The sequence below is a fragment of the Vipera berus genome (assembly GCF_964194415.1).
Source record: "Vipera berus genome assembly, chromosome: 4".
NCBI classification, from domain to species: Eukaryota; Metazoa; Chordata; class Lepidosauria; order Squamata; family Viperidae; genus Vipera; species Vipera berus.
Window position 1 is genome coordinate 23,139,643 of NC_138206.1, and position 20,915 is coordinate 23,160,557.

The following is a 20,915-nucleotide window of genomic DNA, read 5'->3' on the forward strand; positions in this document are numbered from 1 at the left end:
TGATATTACCTAGTTTGGGAAATGAAACGTCTGCAAGAAAACAACCAAGCTCAGAGAGCACCAAGGGCCTCTCACACCCAATAAAATCACAGTATAAACTGAATAAAATCATTGACATAAGATGGAGAAAGAGCAGGATTCCAGATACTATTCTATCCAATACCATTAGAAGAGTTTTAGCTTGGCTTGATGTCATGTCCTCAATCTGAAAAATTCCCCACTCAAATAATGTCATCCCTACATGGGATGCAGTTGCGGTCATTGGCATATGGTCTCTTGTATTGCCCCTAGTATGGAGAAATCTGGATTATTCACATAGCTTCAATCCAAACAAAGGGAGCCATGGAGCCTGAAAAAAGCTGCTTGTACTTTTTTTTTTTGGGGGGGGGTCTCAGATAAATGACAGAATTGCTACCTCTGTTATCCTTCAAAAGTGCATGTTTTAGATGTCTGCTCTTATGAACTATTTAAATGGGTGATGGGTAGTTTGTTGCTTGTTCTGTTTTTACCCATAGCGTTTTTGTTTCTCCTGCATCTCTATAATGTTTTAATGTGCTATGCTGTTTTTTCCCCCATAACTACAATAAAAGTAGATAATCATATCTCATCAGACTTCTCTATTCTAATATGAAATATCATGCAGACTTTTTTAATTTTAGAATAAACATTGTGCAATGTATATGGAGATTCTCAATCATTCAGGTCATGGTTGTCCCAAAGGTGCGTTTTCCGAAGCGAAACTTGATGGGGTTTTTTCTTTGATAACATTTTGTTTCTCATCCAGGAAGCTTGTTCAGTTCTAACCGAATTACAAAATTATTTTGTAATAGTGCTCACTACCTAGTATGCTTACCTCCAAGGCTGTGACAGATTTACATTAACTAGGTTATTAGGAGGAAAGCTAAAATCTTCTTAACCATTGTTGTGAAAGGACAATAATTCTTTTCTAGTCTCTAACCTAATGTCTAACCCTTATTTCACTATAACAAGTGAAACATAATCATAAGATGGAAAGTGTGGGAGAGCTGCAACAGAATGTTTACTTTCATTTTTCCTCACCTTATGACCTGGCTGTTCCAACAGAATGACCACACTAGCATCCAGAGCTTGGATTGTACCCAGTTTTGTGTGGTGATGGTGGTCACAAACATAGCTAACTTCACATATACTCAAATTTCTGACCTTGGGAGATTTGAATTCAGAATATCAGTTGTGATTACAGCACTTTTTTTTACAGAACTCTTGAATTATGAATAGGAGCAATGTTTCCAACTCATTTGCAAATGTTGGCTTTTAGAATTATTAGCACGAGGGTTGCCTGTTTTCAAAGGTGCTGATTACTTTGATCTTGGAGCAGTAAGTCATCAGCCACTACCTTCCGATAGGAAGGAGTCTTACCCATAGCAGTGATTCATACAAGAAGCAGCAGGCATCATCCTGTCAAGAGTTTGTAATTGCTCTACATCTTCCATTACTTATTACAGTACAAATGCTTACAGTTGTGCTAATGACTAAGAAGTAGCAGAATTACTTGTCATATTATCGTTCCCTGTTGGGTAAGAAGTAATTTTCCTGCAAGGTCAAATGCTGTGATTTATTTTTTCCCTTCAGGTGGATAGTATTTTGTAGAATTTGATAAGTGGAGTTGAGATAACACTCATAAGGATCTCACAATTGAAAGCCAACACTTGAAATCTTAAAAAGAAGAGGGGAATGATACTCAAAGAACAAACGTGATCAAATGCAATCAGCAAAATTTTGCTACATTTGGCAATAAAGATAATGCATAAAAACCCTAAGGAAAAAAAAATCTTGCTAGTAAAGGATTTGAGAGAGAGATAAAGAGAATTGTATGTAGGTAAGTTGAGTTCCTGCGTTCTTTAAATAATTCATATGAAGATAAGCCAGTATTTTGGCCAATAAATTCTAATTCTCCATTTGTGGCTAATAGGTATTCAGTACAGATACCTTTCACTTCTGTTTCTTGTTCTCAGTTTTATGCTGAAAGGAGAGATTTTTGGTAGAACAGTAGCTAGAAATCCTTAGCTGGACAGAATACAGATAGTCCTTCACTTACAACCATTCATTTAGTGATCATTTGAAGTTATAATGGCACTGAAAAAAGTAACTTATGACAATTTCTCAAACTTCCTTCTCTGAGTATCCCCATGGTTTCATGATCAAAATTTGGATGCTTGGAAACTGGCTCATATTTATGACAGCCGCAGTGACCTGGGGTCATGAGATGACCTTTTGAGACCTCTGATAAAGTCAATAAAAGGTAAAGGTTCTCCTGCACATGCGTGCTAGTCGTTTCCGACTCTAGGGGCCGGTGCTCATCTCCGCTTCAAACCCAAAGAGCCAGCGCTTGTCCGAGGACGTCTCCGTGGTCATGTGGCCAGCATGACTAGACGTCAAAGGCGCACGGAACGCTGTTACCTTCCCACCGGAGTGGTCCCTATTTTTCTACTTGCATTTTTTACGTGCTTTCAAACTGCTAGGTTGGCAGAAGCTGGGACGAGTAACAGGCGCTCACTCTGCTACACGGCACTCGGGATTCGACCCGCCAAACTGCCGACCATCTGATCAACAAGCTCAGTGTCTTAACCCACTGAGCCACCGCGTCCCTGATAAAGTCAATAGGGAAGCCAAATTCACTTAACTGTGTTACTAACTTAACTGCAGTGATTCACTTAACTGTGGCAAGTAATGTTGTTGTAAAATGTGGCAAAACTCACTTAACAACTGTCTTACTTAGCATCAGAAATTTTGGACTCAATTGTAATAATAAATCATGGGCTACCTTATTCTCCATGGTGGTTGAAAGCAGGAAATCAAGTCATAAATGAAGGATTACCTGTAATATGTCAAGAGGCAACTTTCATAATTTCATAATAATAAAGTTGGAAGGGACCTTGGAGGTCATCTAGTCCAACCCCCTGCTCAGGCAGGAAACCTATACAATTTCAGACAAATGGCTGTCCAGTCTCTTCTTAAAAACTTCCAGTGTTGGAGCATTCACAGCTTCTGGAGGCAGGTTGTTCCACTGGTTAATTGTTCTAACTGTCAGGAAGTTTCTCCTTAGTTCTAGGTTGCTTCTCTCCTTGATTAGTTTCCATCCATTGCTTCTTGTCCTGCCTTTGGGCATTTTGGAGAATAGCTTGACTCCCTCTTCTTTGTGGCAAACCCTGAGATATTGGAACACTGCTATCATGTCCCACATAGTCCTTCTCTTCATTAAACTAGACATACCCAATTCCAACAGCCGTTCCTTATATGTTTTAGCCTCCAGACCTCTAGTCATCTTTGTTGCTCTTCTCTGTACTCTTTGCAGAGTCTCAACATCTTTTTTACATCGTGGTGACCAAAACTGGATGCAGTATTCCAAGTGTGGCCTTACCAGGGCATTGTAAAGTGGTATTAACACTTCACGTGATCTTGATTCTATCCCTCTGTTAATGCAGCCTAGCATTGTGTTGGCTTTTTTGGCAGCTGCAGCACACTGCTGGCTCATATTTAAGTGATTGTCCACTAGGAGTCCGAGATTCCTCTCACAGTTACTACTATTGAGCAAGGTACCCCCTATATTATACCTGTACATTTGTTTTTTCTTGCCTAAATTTAGAACCTTACTTTTTTCACCATTGAATTTCATTTTGTTAGTGTTCACATCTGTCCAGATCCTCCTGTATCTTAAGTGTTGGCTATTCCTGCCAGCTTGGTGTCTGCAAATTTGATGAGTTCCCCATCTATCCCCTCGTCCAAATTGTTGATGAAGATGTTGAAGAGCACTGGGCCTAGAACAGCCCTGGGGCACCCCACTACACACTTCCCTCCATGTAGATGCAGTTCCATTGAGGACCACATGTTGAGTACAGCCAGTCAGCCAACTATGAATCTATCTGGTGGTGATGCTGTGTAACCCACATTTTTCTATTTTATCAAGTAGTAGTTTGTGATCTACTTTATCAAATATCTTACTGAAGTCCAAGTAAATTATATCCACAGCATTCCTCTGATCCACTAATTTTGTCACTTGGTCAAAGAATGCAATAAGATTTGTCTGGCATGATCTGTTTTTGACAAACCCATGTTGGCTTTTAGTAATGACTTTGTTTGCCTCTAGGTGCTCGCTGACTTGTCGTTTATCTTTTCCAGAATCTTCCCAGGTATTGAAGTCAGGCTGATAGGTCTGTAATTTCCTGGATCCATTTTTTTCCCTTTTTTGAAAATGGGAACTACATCAGCTCTCTTCCAGTCCTCTGGTAGTTCCCCAGTGCTCCAGGATTTTTGAAAAATATAGTTCAGTGGTTCTGAGATCACATCTGCCAGTTCCTTGAGAACCTTGGGGTGTAATCCATCTGGTCCTGGTGATTTGAACTTGTCTAGGCTGGACAGGTGCTCACTTACCATTTTCTTGCCTATCTTAACTTGCGTTTCTATTCTGTTTTTTATGGCACTGGTTTTGGTAGGTTGGACTGTTTTTTCCCTTTGTGTAAAGACAGATGCAAAAAACGAGTTAAATAGTTCTGCTTTCTCCCTGTTGCTTGTCACCTTCTTGCCACTTTCATCCACTAATGGACCAATCATTTCCTTCACTTTTTTCTTGTTTTTTACATGTTGAAAGAACATGTTATTTTTGACTTTAGTTGCAAGCCTTAATTCATTTTGAGCCTTAACTTTCCTCAGTTCGTCTTTGCAGGCTTGGGCTATTTGCTGATATTCTGACTTAGTTATGTGCCCCTCTTTCCACTTTCTATTCTTGTCCTTTTTATCTTTCAATTTATCAGAGAATTCTTTATGCAGCCATGCTGGTTTCTTTTGAGAGCTGTTATTTTTCCTCTTTGTTGGTATTGTGCTAAACTGGGCTAAACTTATCAGAATTATTTTTTTATTGTGAAAACTTTCTGGAATAGTTGTAATTTATTACTATATTCCAAAGATTGTAGTCACTACTAAACTGAAATTAGAATAGAGTAATATAGAAGTATAGTATACACAGAATATAGAGGTATAGTATATATAGATACATGTATGTGTGTGTATGTATGTTATTTCTGGTACTGATTTCTGTAGCTAAGAATCAAAATATGACAATTACTACTTCATATGCTTCCTTTTTGCTTCATCCCCTCCCTTCCTCCAGGGTCATTTTGAAATAAAGGTATTTGCATGTAAAAATCCTATGAGGCATAAAAATGTCATATAGGCATTTTCTATTGGTGAGGTATGGGGATGATCAAATACCTTGGAGATATTAACTTAGGAACAGAGGTATAACAGCCTATTTTCTCTTATCTTTCTTTGTTTCAACCTTAATGTAAAATAGTTTCAAGGTTAACATCTAACTTGTAGCATCCAAATCAAAACCAGTGATAACACAAATCCTTTTACGGTATCTTAAAGGGGATTATGTCTGTTGAGCATATTATGCAACCATTTATATTAGCATTATTTATATTTATATCAGAAAACCCAAAGTGAATAATCTTGTGATAAACATGCTGAAAATGTTTTGCTTCCTATAAAAAAAGTTTCTAAATGATGCAGAAATTTGTGGAAATATATTAAGATTAGATATTTCCAAGAACATAAACTCATAGGACCAGAAGGAATCTTAGAGGTCTTCCAGTCCAAAATTCTGCCCAGGACAGGAATCCTCAGACCAATCCAAACAAATGACTGTCCAGCCTTTATTTGAAACCTCCAGTAATGGAGTTCCATGTTTCCAGAAAGAGGCTGGCTGTTCCATTGCTTAGGAGCTCACAGAGTCAGGATTTCCTCCTTACTTCAAGTTTGGAGCTCTTTCTAAAGCTTCCGCTATTAGTTCTTGTCCTGCTTTCAGGCCCCATGGAGAATAAATCTACAGGTAGTCCCTTGGTTAATGATCACTTTATCAGAGACTGAAGTTACAGGTGGCGAGTGAGTGATGTTTATGACCAATCCTCAAAGTTCTCACTATCCCAGAGCTTTTGGTGATCAAAATTTGGGTGCTTGGTTCACACTAATGACAGTTGCATCATCCTGAGGTCACATGATCATCATTTGCAACTTTCCTGCTGGTTTCCCATAAGGAAAATTAATGGGGAAGCTGGCAGAGAAGGTAACAAGTAGCTCTTGTTAAGTCGTTCCCATTCCTGCTGTTTTTTCTCATGAGGAACTAGACTGCCAAGTACAAGATCCTGAAGAGTCATTTCCTGTTCAGCACCAAATGTCAGCTGCTTCTTGTCCTCTTGCTATCTACACTTTCTTCCTACTACAGCTGTTGGAAAATTAGAAGCAGGTTTGGGCCCTAGTTTTCTAAATCTCTTAAGTAATTTGCTCACAGCGTGGCCTAAACTGTTGAGCCAGACATACATTAGGAAGTTTTAATAATCTTTTTGATGAACACATTTATTTAGTTCTCTTTTTTGAAGGCTTCCTACAAAAATGTTTTGTTCTGGAATATACTGAATTAAAGACTTGCAAATCCACTAATTATGCAGAGAAAGAATACAGTTAATTCCTCTTCAGTATTAAGGAAGAGACTATAGCAAGTTTCATGAGATCGTTTAATTAAATGCAGTATATGTTTCCTGATATGCAATACAAAGTATTAAGAGTACGCTTGAATTCAATAAAATACAAAATTATAACAGTGGTAGTGATGAATTTGCCAGCAATATTTGGGCTCTCAAATGGTAAAGAAGAATAGGAATATTTTTAGTAGATGCCTGAACTAGAGCAAGGTCACTGTGCTTATTTGGAGAGAGAAGGCATTCCCATAAATGGGTGCCACAACTTAAAAAAATGCTTTTTATGGATGATCTTCCTGAAATAATTAGCCAAATATGCACTGTCACATTCTCTGTGAGACATGGGCTCATTTCTCACTCTACATTACACTAACTCTTGCTTTCCTGTTGGAGGGGATGAAAATAATGTTTTGTTCTTTCTTTTTACAGACCTTGAAACATGCCATTAATCAAAAGGAACATTGAACCTCGGCACCTCTGCCAAGGAGTTTTACCTGAAGGAATTACTAGTGAATTGGAATGTGTAACCAATAGTACTCTTGCTGCCATCATACGTCAGCTAAGCAGCTTAAGTAAGTTCCTTGAGTTGTTTTTAATGCTATTCTTTATTTATTTTTTCTTCCTATTTTTATATGGAAAATTGAGGAACATGGGGCATCTTTCAAGTTTATCTTACGTTTTGTGACAGAAGCACATGTGCTGTGAAAGGGACACAGTGAAGTGGGATGGATTCTAATCTGCCTAAACTTCATATGTTGGGGTAAAGGTAAAGCACATGTGTGCTAGTCGTTTCCAACTAGGGGCTGGTGCTCATCTCCGTTTCAAAGCTGAAGAGCCAGCACTTGTCCGAGGACGTCTCCGTGGTCATGTGGCCGGCATGACTAGATGCCAAAGGCGCACGGAATGCTGTTACCTTCCCACCATAGTGGTCCCTATTTTTCTACTTGCATTTTTACGTGCTTTTGAACTGCTAGGTTGGCAGAAGCTGGGACGAGTAACAGGCGCTCACTCTGCTATGCGGCATTTGGGATTCAACCCGCCAAACTGCCGATCTTCTGATCGACAAGCTCAGCGTCCTAACCCACTGAGCCACCGCGTCCCTTTATGTTGGGGTACCTTACCCTATAATTCCATATTTTAAATGCCTAGTTTTTATAGATGAAACTAAGAACAGCAGGAAAAATGTAAGGATATTTGGTTGGGTATATCTATTTTTGCTTCATAGCTGTTTGCTTCTTCATATCATTCTGGGGACTTGTAGCTGTCCTGGCCATTCAGAGAGGTTATAAATTGCAATGTTATTTTGGAAGTTCAACTGTATTTTTAAGCAGTAGTCATCAGTCAAGTTGAAAGATACTGGATGATTCTATATAGAATTGCTTACAAAAAGCCCTCAGGATTACAGTAAAAAATAGCTTGAAGAATTTTTATAATATTCTTTAAAAATGTCAGAATGTTACAGGATCTGGTATCATTATTAAATATTTGTAAATAAATAAATAAAAACATGTATTTCTAAGCTGGGGAACATGATCCTATTTTTTCTCTCTAGGCAAACATGCTGAAGATATATTTGGTGAGTTGTTTAACGAAGCCAACAACTTTTACATCAGAGCAAATTCTCTTCAAGACAGAATTGACCGTCTGTCTGTCAAGGTTACTCAACTGGATTCAACTGTGGAAGAAGGTAGGCAGTTTCATGCAGGTATTATGCCAAAAGTACTATGGACAAAAAGACGTAGTTAACTATACAGCAATTATTACTTTTTATGATGTAACTGATCTCTTAAATACAGTAGTATCTGCTTCAGAAAAAGACCCACATTTGTATGTGGGATAGGAGCAGCAAATTAATCAATTTAATAAAATCTCTTAATATTTTTTGACAAATAAATTCTCTCCGTGCCTCTTTTTGCAATGTGCTTGTTATATTGCTTGAGGAGGATCTTTCCAAGTTGGCTTAGCAGTCCTCATATAAAAATACTCTAGAATATGTCTTAATGTTCTTTTAACAAAATTTTAGCATTTAGGCCATTTTGTACAATCCATATTCAGTATTTTGCTAGAATGTTTTTACTTTAATGGGAAGAATACTGTTCACTGAATGTTAATGAAGTATTGCTATTAAAAAAGTAATGATTAAAGAAAGAAGCTATCCTATTATGACAATTATGACTTCCTATGAAATGCTTTATATATCTATCAAAATCAGTGAGACTAACAAAATTATATTGTTTTTTTCTTTTGTTTTTACAAGAGTTGTCAGAGAAAGGAAAAGAAACAAGACTTATAGGAATAGATAGATAGATAGATAGATAGATAGATAGATAGATAGATAGATATAGATAGATAGATATAGATATATATAGATAGATAGATATAGATATAGATATAGATATATATAGATATAGATATGAATATGGAATGTAAACAATAAAAGCGATACATAAAGGCTAATAAGCCACAGATCTGAATAATTCCCTATTTTAATTGTTCACAATTTTGACTCGTGCAGCACACAGTTCATATTGTACATACAAAATGAGATGCATCAGTTGTAATCATTCCTTTTAATTGCTTTTGTTCAGTCATTTCATTTGCATATTGTAAATAGCTACTCTCAGTCTCTGTGTGGCTATCCTTTCTTTTTGCTAACAGTTTCTTTGCAAGATATTAATATGAAGAAAGCATTCAAAAGTTCTACAATACAGGATCAACAGGTTGTTTCAAAGAGCAGCATTCCCAGTCCTGTCGCTGATATTTATAATCAGAGTGACAAACCACCTCCACTGAATATTCTCACGTCATACAGGTATTGTAATTTGAAATGGATAAATCTGACATAGCTGGGTATGAAGTTTTCTTCTTATGTATTGTATTTTCACAAGAGAAAAAAAAATGTTCTACATGTATTCAGTTAACAAATGCATGTAGGAAGCATACCACAGTAGTAATGGGAGACTTCAACTATCCAAATATCAACTGTGAGACAAACTCTGCAGTGAGCAGGAGATCAAACAGATTCCCAACCAACCTAGCCAACAACTTTGTCACCCAAAAGGTGGTGGAGGCAACTAGTTGTAAAGCTATACTCGACTTAATCCTTAGAAATAGATAAGAAGTGGGACCTGACAGATTACATCCCAGAGTTCTGAAAGAGCTTGCAGATGTTATCTCAGAACTGTTGCACCACATCTTTCATAAATCCTGGAGCACCGGGGAGGTACCTGAGGATTGGAAAGGGTGCCGAGGTTCAATGCATTTTCAATAAACGGGAAAAAACGGACCCAGGAAACTACAGACCAATCAGTTTAACATCACTACCTGGGAAGATCCTATAAAATATAATCAAAAACAGATCTGCAAATAACTAGAAGCAAACAAGGTCATAACTAGTAGCCAGTACAGGTTTGTTAAAACAGATCATGCCAAACCAATCTTATCTCATTCTTCGATAAAGTGATTAAACTATAGACCAGTGAAACGCAGTGGATGTAGTATAGATTTCAAGAAGGCATTTGACAAAGTAGACCACAACCTACTCCTTGGTAAGCTAGAAAAAGGTGGAATAGACAACACCACCACCAGATGGATCTGTAGCTGGCTGACAAACTGTACTCGCCGAGTAGTTCTCAATGGCACTACATCCACATGGAGAGAAGTAAGCAGTGGGGTACCACAAGGTTCCGTCTTAGGCCTAGTACTGTTCAATATCTGGACAATTACTTAAATATGATCCAGCAGTGTGCTGCAGCTGCCAAAAAAGCCAACATAGTGCTAGGCTGCATTAACAGAGGGATAGAATCAAGATCATGTTGAAGTGTTAATACCACTTTATAATGCCTTGGTAAGGCCACACTTGGAATATTGCATCCAGTTTTGGTCACCACGATGTAAAAAAGATGGTGAGATTCTGGAAAGAGTACAGAGAATAGCAACAAAGATGATTAGAGGACTAAAACATATAAGGAACGGCTGCTGGAATTGGGTATGTCTAATTTAGTGAAAAGAAAGAGTAGGGGTGACATGATAGCAGTGTTCCAATATCTCGGGGGTTGCCACGAAGAGGGAATCAAGCTATTCTCCAAAGCGCCTGAAGGCAGCAATGGATGGAAACTAACCAAAGAGAGAAGCAACCTAGAGCTAAGGAGAAATTTCCTGACAGTTAGAACAATTAATGAATGGAACAACCAGCCTCCGGAAGTTGTGAATACTCCCAACACTGGAAATTTTTAAGAAGAGACTGGACAACCATTTGTCTGAAATGGTATAGGGCAGGGGTCTTCAAACTTGCCCCTTTTATGATTGTGGACTTTAACTCCTAGAATTCCTCAGCCAGCGTGCCTGGCTGAGGAACTCTGGGAGTTGAAGTCCACAAGTCATAAAAGGGCCAAGTTTGAAGACATCTGGTATAGGGGATCTTGCCTGAGCAGGGGGTTGAACTAGAAGACTCCAAGGTCTCTTCCAACTCTGTTGTTGTTGTTGTTGTTGTTGTTATTTCCATGTGGGGTATTTTTGGCAAAATATAGGCTGGATTACCATTGCTTTCTGTAGTATGAAGATATGCCTTTCCCATTGTCATTGAAGTGATTATCATCTACCTACTTTCCTGCCTGAGCAGGGGGTTGGACTAGATGACCTACAAGGTCTCTTCCAACTTTATTATTATTTATCTTCTACATAACTGCTACCCAGTATTGGTGCCTGTTTGCTTTAGTTGGGCAACTTAGATGACTTTGGGTGTTTCTGCTGAGGTTAGATACTTTTCACATACATTCCCAGCATTCTTCACTCATTCCTCCCAGTAAGGCCCATCCAGACTACAATCTGATGGAGGCATACGTGGGGATCTCCCATAATTTTATCCCTATAGCAACAACTCTGGGAAATAGGTTGGGCCCAAAGGTCTCCTGTGAGCTCTTTAGGCGAATATGAAGTATGCCCAGTAACTTCTCTAGGCTATGCCTGGCAGAGCTCTCTCCAAAGGTATTCAAGGATCTTTTCCATTGGAAATTTAACTTTTTTTTATGGAGAGGTAATAGTGACCCGTTCCCCTTTCAGAATAAATATTTATCTGCTGCTTTACACGAATTCTGCATTAGCATATTGAGTCGAGCATCAGGAGTGGCCATTTAAAATAGTGTTTTGTTCCACTTTTTTTTACAGAGATGATAAAAAAGATGGCTTAAAATTTTATACTGATCCTTCTTATTTCTTTGACCTCTGGAAAGAAAAAATGTTACAAGATACAGAGCATAAGAGAAAAGAGAAGAGACGACAGAAGGTAAATCAAAACAGTTCTTTAAAAAAAATAAACATAATTTATCAATCATATTTTAGGATAAATAGCTTATACTGTATTTTAACAATGTTCCTGACATAGGAATGGTTGTGAAAGCCAAAGCTGTTCTGTATTTCAAACTATTCCTTTACCTTTCATTTTAAATGTGTGCTTTCTTATTTGCATTTTGAAAAGAAAAATATTCTGGAGATTTGTTAATGGAGCATTTAGAGAAACTCCCAGTTAGTTTTACAATATAACTAAATTTTGGAAGATATTTTGCATTATTACAAAAATTTCATAAAATCCTTCAGAGTTTCTGTCTAATGCAAACTGAAGAACTTTTCCATTATTTTAAGCTTCAACTTTGAAGGATTAGCATAGTTCTATTATAACTGTGCTGCATAAATAATGGATTAATTGAGGAATGAAGTTTGCTGCTTTGAATGTGAATGCATATAAATGAGATTATGAAGGAATGTTACCTGAATTCTCCATTTTCGGATCATAGAGTTGTAATAAAATTCAGGAATTTGATAGCATACGTTTTGAAATAAGTGTGTATATGTGCTATGTGAGCAATCCCTGGAGCTCTGAAACTAATTAAGTGACTGAAACTCTCAGGTAATGCATAAAAAGCAACAGAATTAAAAGAGTAATTCTTGTTTTGTTTTGTTTTTATTAACTGTGCCACAAAAGACAAGTTAGTGGATCTAGAGGCTCTGTGGAAATAGGAATATCACATTGCAGTGATTGGGTGACCTATATTGTTTTTCTTCTACGAGGAACTTACATTTTGTCAGTATGGTGACACAAACAATAAGCACATAGTAAAGGAGATGTAATAACTGTGGGAAACAGGGATTTGGTAGGACATTATGGAGAAATGTGGTTGGAAAAACAAATCTAACAGATGCTGCTATCAGTGTTTTTTATGGTATTCATTTTGTGAACTGCTTCGCTGAGAATTTTCCCCTCTTAATTACATTTACGGAAAGTCCTTGATTTGCAACTGGTCGCTTAATACCCATTGAAAATTACAACGGGCCCAGAATGGGTGCTTAACGGCCCATAAGGCATTTTTGACCATCATGAAATATCTCACATCCGTCCCTGTGGTCATGTGACAGCATTTTAGGTGCTTGGCAACTGACTCACCTATTTGACTAGTTGTAGAATTCTGCGGTCACATGACTGCAATTTGCAATGTTTGTTGCCAGTTTCCAGCAAAAAAATGCCCATTTGGAAAAATGGTTTTGCATTTACATCTGTGAATTTGCTAAACAAGTGTGGGTGATTCACTGAAAATCCATTGCAGAAAATGTCGTAAAATGGGGTCTAGTCACATAGGTCCCTCGAGTTACAATCGTAATAATTTAGGATGAAAAATCCAGTCCCAATTGTGAATGTAAGTCAAGGACCCTCTTTATTAAGAACCAGTGAATTTCTCTCAAAGTCAGTTGTTTTATCATGATGATCCATATGATTAAGAACCTGTCATCACGCCTCAGGCAGCACCTGATAAATTCACCTGGTTCAGTGTCTGTCTATCTACTATGACAGTAATAAGCAGGAAGTAAGCACTTATTCAAAATGATCAGCACTCTGTAAATCTGAAAAGGTAGTTCTCATTTAGTGACCATTCACAGTTACCACAGTGATGAAAAAGTAACTTTACAACTAGTCCCCACATTTACGACCTTTGCAGGTCTGTAAAGTAAATGAAAGCTGCAGTAAAATTGTAAGCACACTCTTGATATCACTTAGTGACTGTTTTCGCTTAACAATTAAGTTGCCAGTTCTAAACAAGGTCTCTGAACATAGACAGCCTATACTAGGGGTGTCAAACTGCCAGCCCACGGGCTGGATGCGTCATGCCTAAACCGCACCCACCCCATTGCTGGCAGTGGAAAAAAAGTCATGATACGTCACAACACATCACATGATGTTGTGAGTTTCACACCCCTGACCTATACTGTAAGAATTAATTAATTAATTAATTAATTAATTTTATTTGTATACCGCCCTTCTCCCGAAGGACTCAGGGCGGTGAACAGGGCAATACATGTTAAAAAACAGAATACAAAAATTAAAAAAAGATTAAACAAGTGCCCAGAACTCTTAGATAGATTAAAACGCATTTAAAAGTAATAAAAACCCAACCCCCTCCCATCAGGCCAGGCCAGCTTGTTCAAAATGATACGTCTTTAGATCGCGCCGGAAGGAGCGAAGGTCGGGCGCCATCCGGAGCTCAACCGGAAGATGGTTCCATAAATCCGGCGCGCCCACAGAGAACGCCCTCCCCCTGGGGGCCACCAGTCGGCATTCTTTGACCGGTGGCACCCTGAGGAGACCCTCTCTGTGGGAGCGTATTGGGCGGAGGGAAGTTGATGCCGGCCGCAGGTGCTCCCCAAGGTATTCCGGACCCATGCCATGTAGGGCTTTGTAGGTCAATACCAGCACCTTGAACCTCACCCGGAAGACAACTGGGAGCCAGTGCAGCTCGCGGAGCAGAGGTGTAACATGGGAGTATCGGGAGACTCCCAACACAACTCTCGCGGCTGCATTCTGTACCAGTTGGAGCCTCCGAGTGGTCTTCAAGGGCAGCCCCATGTAGAGAGCGTTGCAGTAGTCTAAACGAGAGGTCACGAGCGCATGAGTGACCATACGCAGGGCATCCCGGTCTAGATAGGGCCGCAACTGGCGCACCAGGCGAACCTGGGCGAAGGCCCCCCTAGTCACGGCCACTATGTGATCTTCCAAAGTAAGCCGTGAATCTAGGAGGACTCCCAAGTTGCGAGCCCTATCTACAGGGGGTAATAGCTCACCCCCCATAGAAAGAGATGGGATATTCTGAAGCTATTTGAAAGTTATATGCATCCAAACCTTGAAAACACTGATTTGATTTGGCTTTAAAAAATTGTCCAAATTCCTAAGCTATTGAACAAGTATCTAATCAGTTAACATGAGAAATGCTTGAGAGAAACAAAATCAAACTGCTTGGCTCAGTCTTAGGAAATGTGGAAATCAGCTTGTTTCAGAATAAATACATGCTTCATTTGAGGAACAAAATTAAAAGTTGAATAGGCTTAATTTGCAGCTGGAAGACAAATTCAACAAAAGGCTATTTGTACCGACTCACATTTAATGAGAAAATATTTTCAAGATACTTAATGTGATGTATTGAAAAACTATTGATTTGTTAGTCCAATTGCTTTGACTAGATCGTATAGAGGAAGTTTTGCAAACTATAACATTAGAATCCTTTCACCGGAACAAAAAAAGTGAATATGTGACCATGAGATGTCCATATGCTATAAATGCTATAAACATAGCTGATAGTTTGTTATATAAATAACCAAGGGAATCTAATATATGCTTTGATTATGCTTGGCTCACCTGCACATCTTATTTCCATATTCTTAACAGCATTAAACTTGCTCTTTCCTTGTTTCTCTCTTTTGCATGCTTTATTGCTTTTTTATATTATATCAGGATCAAAAACGTATAGATGGCACAACTCGTGAGGTGAAAAAGGTTAGAAAAGCAAGGAACAGGCGCCAGGAGTGGAATATGATGGCCTATGACAAAGAACTTAGACCAGAAAACCGGTTGTCTCAGAATGTTTACCCTGGAGCGTCTTCTGAAGGGGGTCTCTGCTCTGAAACTAGGTCTGTGGATAATAAGATTTATATATTCAGTGGTGCTTAGTATCCTTCGTGTGTGCGGATTTATAACTTCCACTTGTATAAGATAGATTTGTCTTTCTTTTTTAGATTGGATGATTTGGGGAATTTGGTGTCTGCATTTTCCTGAATTAGGTTAACCATGAAGACTTATTTTTAAAAGATTTTTGTTTTTTGCAGCAGCCTGTTGCAGCAAAAAGTAATGTAGAAACCTGGGACAGAAAATGGCCCCTTTCTTTGTCAGGCACTGTGTGCTTAAAGCAAAGGTGTTAAAAAAAAACCTCATGAGATATCTGTATTGTTGTCCTTGAGCTTAGCCCAGGCATGTCAAACTCGCGACGTCACGTGACGTCGCGCGACGTATCAGAACTTTTTCCCATTGCCGAAAATGGGATGGGCGCGGTTTCTCTGTGACGCTCTGGCCCGCGGGCCGGCAGTTTGACACCCCTGGCTTAGCCAGAGGCCTCTATGTTCAAGTACAGTGTTTAAATTAGATTGGTCAGGCATTATTTCATTTTTTGTGGTGCTACTTGGTTTGAAGAATGGAACACATACAACAAATAGTGCAGCCCAAGAACTTCACTGTTCCATTAACATCTGTTGTGGTTTGCCTATGTCATGTTGTATTCATTTTAAAGCTTGGGCATACAAAAGCTTTGTAACTAACTATTGCATAATCAAGTTTTAAAACAATTTTTTTATTTCTAGAATTTCTAGCCAATAGAAATTGTCTGCATTAAGAAGATATTTTCCAGTTTATAATATTTTGTGTGATATTCTAATAACAAGTTCTGATCTCTTCATCTGAAAGAGTCACCTCTTTCTACCTCTCTTTTGTAATCCTGCTGATTCTGTTATCTTAGTTAATTCACATCTTTCAAGCCTTTTGGTCTACTGTCTTTTTCTGCCTGTCTTTATTTATTTGTCGCTTAGCAAAATAAAAATCTTGCTTTGCTTTGCTTTGCTTTGTTGTAAACAGATTGTAATAAGCAACAATTCCATTAAAATAAGCACACCTAGGTTCAAAACTGTTTTTTGTATCTTGCATGGAAAACATATGTAACATTGTTCTATGTAACATATGCCTGTCCTAATGCAACTCTTGGCATATGAAATTCTCGTGTTTCCATCCTGTACATAATCCTTTTTGTTATATTTGATTTGTATTGTGCCCATTATGATTCAGAGAATTCACAAGCTGAATTCAAGCCGGCATCAGCAAGTTAATGTGAGAAAAGTAAGGTCCAGAAGAGAAGAATGGGAGAGAAGGAAAATGGGCACTGAGTTCATAAGTGACATAAAGAAACAAGAGCAGGCAGGAGGCATAAAAGAGTCCCAGATGCCCAGAGGGATTGTCTTTCTTTTTATTGAAAGCTCCAGTGCTTTGTTAACTTCCTGGCTTTCCATCTGAATAAGATGATAAGCATCTGTTTCACTTATTTTTAACCATGTGACAATATGGCATAATTTGTTTTACTAATTCAGCTTCTCTGCAGCATAGGGATGCAAGGACAGTGTTGCTTGCTTTTAACTGCTAAGTACTAAGCTGTTTTCTAAGCTTTGTGACCAGCTAACAGTTCTCTCTCTCTCTCTCTTTCTCATCAGATAAAGTTAATTTTATGCAAAAAAAAAAAATCCCAGAAAAAAGTTCCACATTAAAAAACAGTTAAATTTTTGCAATGGGTTTGATTTTGATAAAACGCAATAATCTGCCTTTATCTGTAATTTTACTTTCATCTTCTGATTTTTCTTGCTAATGTTCCTTGTCTGCCTTGATATATTTTGGAATATATATCCTATAATTTGAAAATTAGAGAAAAGTTGTTTTTTGTGAATGTGGCTTACATTTTATGTTGCTTTAACATTTAATGTTGCATTAATAACTCATCTACTAACAAGCTGTAAAATGTTAAATAAATGATCATTTAAATTGAGTGAGCCTACTATGTTTTGTTTATGGTTCCCCTTATTCTTGTTTTTAATTTCAGATCCCATGCTTCAGATGTTACCAGTTATTCATATCCTGCTACTCCAAATCATTCAGTCCACCATCAGTTTTGCCATGTGCCTTCATGTGGAACAGGAGATGGATCTCAGTTTATGCTTGCAAAACAGGGCCTTGAACATGAATATAGGTCATCTTCTACAACAATGCAACATGCTACTTTGAATAGGCCTCAAGAACCCCCCCCACCCCCACCGCAAATCTTAGATGGTGCTCTGGGCACCGTTGCATTGATACCAGCAGATTATGGGTAAATAGATAGTTTGGTCCTCATGTTAAACCAGAGTTCCCCAACATTTCCAGTTTTGCTGATTGGTAGAGAGAGGAGAGAAAGGGAATGGTTCCACAAGCAGTGGTCAAGTGAATGTGTGCAGCTCCATTTGCATGAGCAATGGGCACACGCACCCACCACTCACTCAAATGGAGCGCACACACTCACCCACTGCTTGGCAGGTGGGGATGCGTGTGTGTGCACTCACCCCCTGCTTCATGTGGCCTGGTTCTGAACAGCTCACTGCCCGATAAAGGGCTGTGGCCTGGGGTTGGAGTTAAACAGTGATCAGCAAATGTAAGTAAACATATGATGCAACTAGATGATTGACTAGAAAATTTTCTTTGTCAGTTTGGAAAAAAATAGAACAGGAAGAGAATGAATCAGATGGTTAAATGGGACCAAATATATTACTGCAGTAGTTTTGGAATTGCTGTGTTTAATACCTGGAGGGCAGGCTGAGATGGCAAGCATCTGTAGAATCATAAGTGGCTGTATCTGACTTGATGGAGCCTAACTATTTAAAACGCTTTTCTCCTGCTCTTCAAGAGTGCCATAGTAATAGCTTCTGGATCATGAAGAACAAACAAGATAGGGACAAGTTTTGCTCATGATGAATGTTCAAAGTATCAGTGGTGTGTGGATTGTATGCTGAACTTCATGTTGTTAACCATACTCAGAGATTTATTTTCTTAAATAAAATATCTAAGCAAAAAAAGTTACTACTTCCCAGAGATACTTTGAAGCTGTTGAGCTAAAATTTTAATATGGGGAAAATTATGTTGAGACTGGAAAATAGTGTGTAATTTGTTCCTAATCATTTGTGCCTTAGAAATTGTAGAGAATACTTATAGTTTGGATTGAAGATTTAGGCAGAGATTTGTCCTCCAGGCTTGCTGCTTGGCTCCCGGACATTTCATTTCCAAACTTAGTAACATCTTCAGCAGGGTTTTGGAGGGAAGTTTAGTTTATAGTTTAGTAATGAAACATCTGGTAGCTAAGCAATAAGCTCGGAGGACAAACCTCTGCCTAAATCATGTATGCCTTCCTGATTAAATAAGAGCCAACTTGGAAAATATTGATGCTGTAAATAAATGTTCTAGTTATACTGGGGGAAAAATGTAAGTGAAGTGAATATTTTTAAAGCTCAAATCAAATAGAACATTAATAGATTCTAACTTTGCAGTTCTACTTGATAACTTCAACCAACAAGTATTCTGTTTTATGTATAGGATGATTGCAGCTCAGATGGCGGATTATTACAATCCTTCAGGAGGACCACCCTTTGCGTCACCACTTACGATTCCTTCTGCCCAGACTGCTTTTGTTAGTCCTCTCCAAATCCCTGTGCTACCTACCCATTCTGGACTAGTGGCTGGTACTCTGTACTCTGCTACTCTTCATCTTCCTTCTACTGGGCATATTGTTACAGCTCCTTCTCCTCCTGGCCCACCTCCTCTTCCTCCAGGTCCCCCTGCTGCAGGATCTTCTCTTTCATCCTCTCCATTGCATACTCCTGCAGTAGCTGAGGTTAAAAGCCAGGAGTCTATCCAGTCACCCATCAGCGGTGCTCGAAGTGATCTTCTTGCTGCTATTCGGATGGGTAAGACTTCCAAATTCTGACCTGGGCTTTTAAATATGACGGGCTTTGGGTCTTCAGTGCTTGCATAATGTAACTAGAGATCTCTGTTCCACACTGTGTTTTAGGCTGAAAGCAGTATCTCAGCTTTCTTGTTTTTTGTTGCATTTATAGTTTTGAGGAACAATCATCGGCCGCAGAAGCACAGTGTGGTTGTTCTTGAACTGCTTTTAAATGCTTGCCCAATCTTTCTCAACATGTACCTTCTGGGTGTAATTTGTCCATCGTGTACCATACCATTTGGACAGCCTGCCTGGTAAATGATGAATGTGGTAGGTCAATATATGTAGGAACTTAGGAGAGTCATTTGTCTGAGGGAGAAGGGAAACTTGCTTCTTCCTCCCCTGCAGCTCTTTTCTAGCCGCAACTCTCTTGTTATACCCTCCAGCCACAGGTCGCCATCTTGGTTCTTTCTTAGAGGGATCTTTTTCCTTCTGGAGAGCCAGTCTTTCTGTTTTGCTGCCATCTTGCAAAAATGCAGTGATGTTAACTTGCTTCTTAGCAAGGAAAGAGAGAGAGATGATGGTTTCTTTTCTCTCCCAGTGAGGAGAAAAAGTGGTCCCTGCAGCACAAAATACATGGTGGGTATAAGTGAAGGAAGTTGTAGGTGCATGCACACCCACGGATACTATAAGTAGCCAATTGCCTTGGATAGACCAACTTTTGAGCTTGTAATTATGCATTTAACTACATCTGAAAGTATCAAAAAGCATATGAACCATATAGATTTTATGTAAATAGGTCTTGGGAACTATTTTAAATCCTAAGTTATTACTATTGTTAACTTGAATAGATAATTACCCTATCCACATAGAATAATATTCAGATGAATGTTGAGCTGTTTATACCACATATGGTTATAGGAAAAATACTCTAAAAATATAGACGTTGAAGATTTTAATATACTTAAATAAGTCATTGGCTATAAATAAGCAAGACATCAATAGGGACATTTGGCTTTTTTATAATTTTCATGCTTGGTAAGCATAAATGATTACTAATTATGTTAATTCTGGCACATTTTCACGAATGCTTGAGTCCTGTGTATTTGTAAGGTTTTTAAGGGAAAAATGAGCACGAAAACTTGTGTTTCTTTGCTTGTCTCAGGAATCCAGCTGAAAAAAGTACAAGAGCAACGTGAACAGGAGGCCAAGCGTGAGCCAGTTGGAAATGATGTGGCCACAATTCTTTCTCGACGGATTGCAGTGGAATACAGCGATTCGGATGATGAGTCAGAATGTGATGAAAATGACTGGTCAGACTGAAAATGAAGATCCGGTACCAAAGCATTCAATGTGAACTGACCTAGGAAATCATTTATAGTCTACCCCGGCAGTACTGGTATATACCAGTAGTAGAACAAATAGGCGTACTTGGTGATGTTCAGGTTGATATAATTCAGTTACTTTAGATCAGTGTTTCTCAACTTGGGGAATTTGTCTGGACTTCAGTGCCCAGAATTTCCCAGACAGTGTGCTAGTTGGGATATTCTGAGAATTGAAGTCCTGACATCTTAAA

At 38.6% G+C, this 20,915-nt stretch overlaps 1 protein-coding gene across 1 annotated transcript; it reads left to right on the plus strand.

Moving 5' to 3' along the window:
* Positions 1 to 6,954: 6,954 nt before the first annotated feature.
* Positions 6,955 to 20,662, plus strand: WASF3 (WASP family member 3; the record flags this gene model as incomplete). Its single annotated transcript, XM_081326544.1, has 8 exons — positions 6,955 to 7,087; positions 8,068 to 8,202; positions 9,174 to 9,327; positions 11,682 to 11,799; positions 15,292 to 15,467; positions 17,471 to 17,737; positions 18,991 to 19,361; positions 20,505 to 20,662. 8 exons carry the CDS (start codon positions 6,955 to 6,957, stop codon positions 20,660 to 20,662), a joined length of 1,512 nt encoding a protein of 503 aa, XP_081182670.1.
* Positions 20,663 to 20,915: the final 253 nt, after the last annotated feature.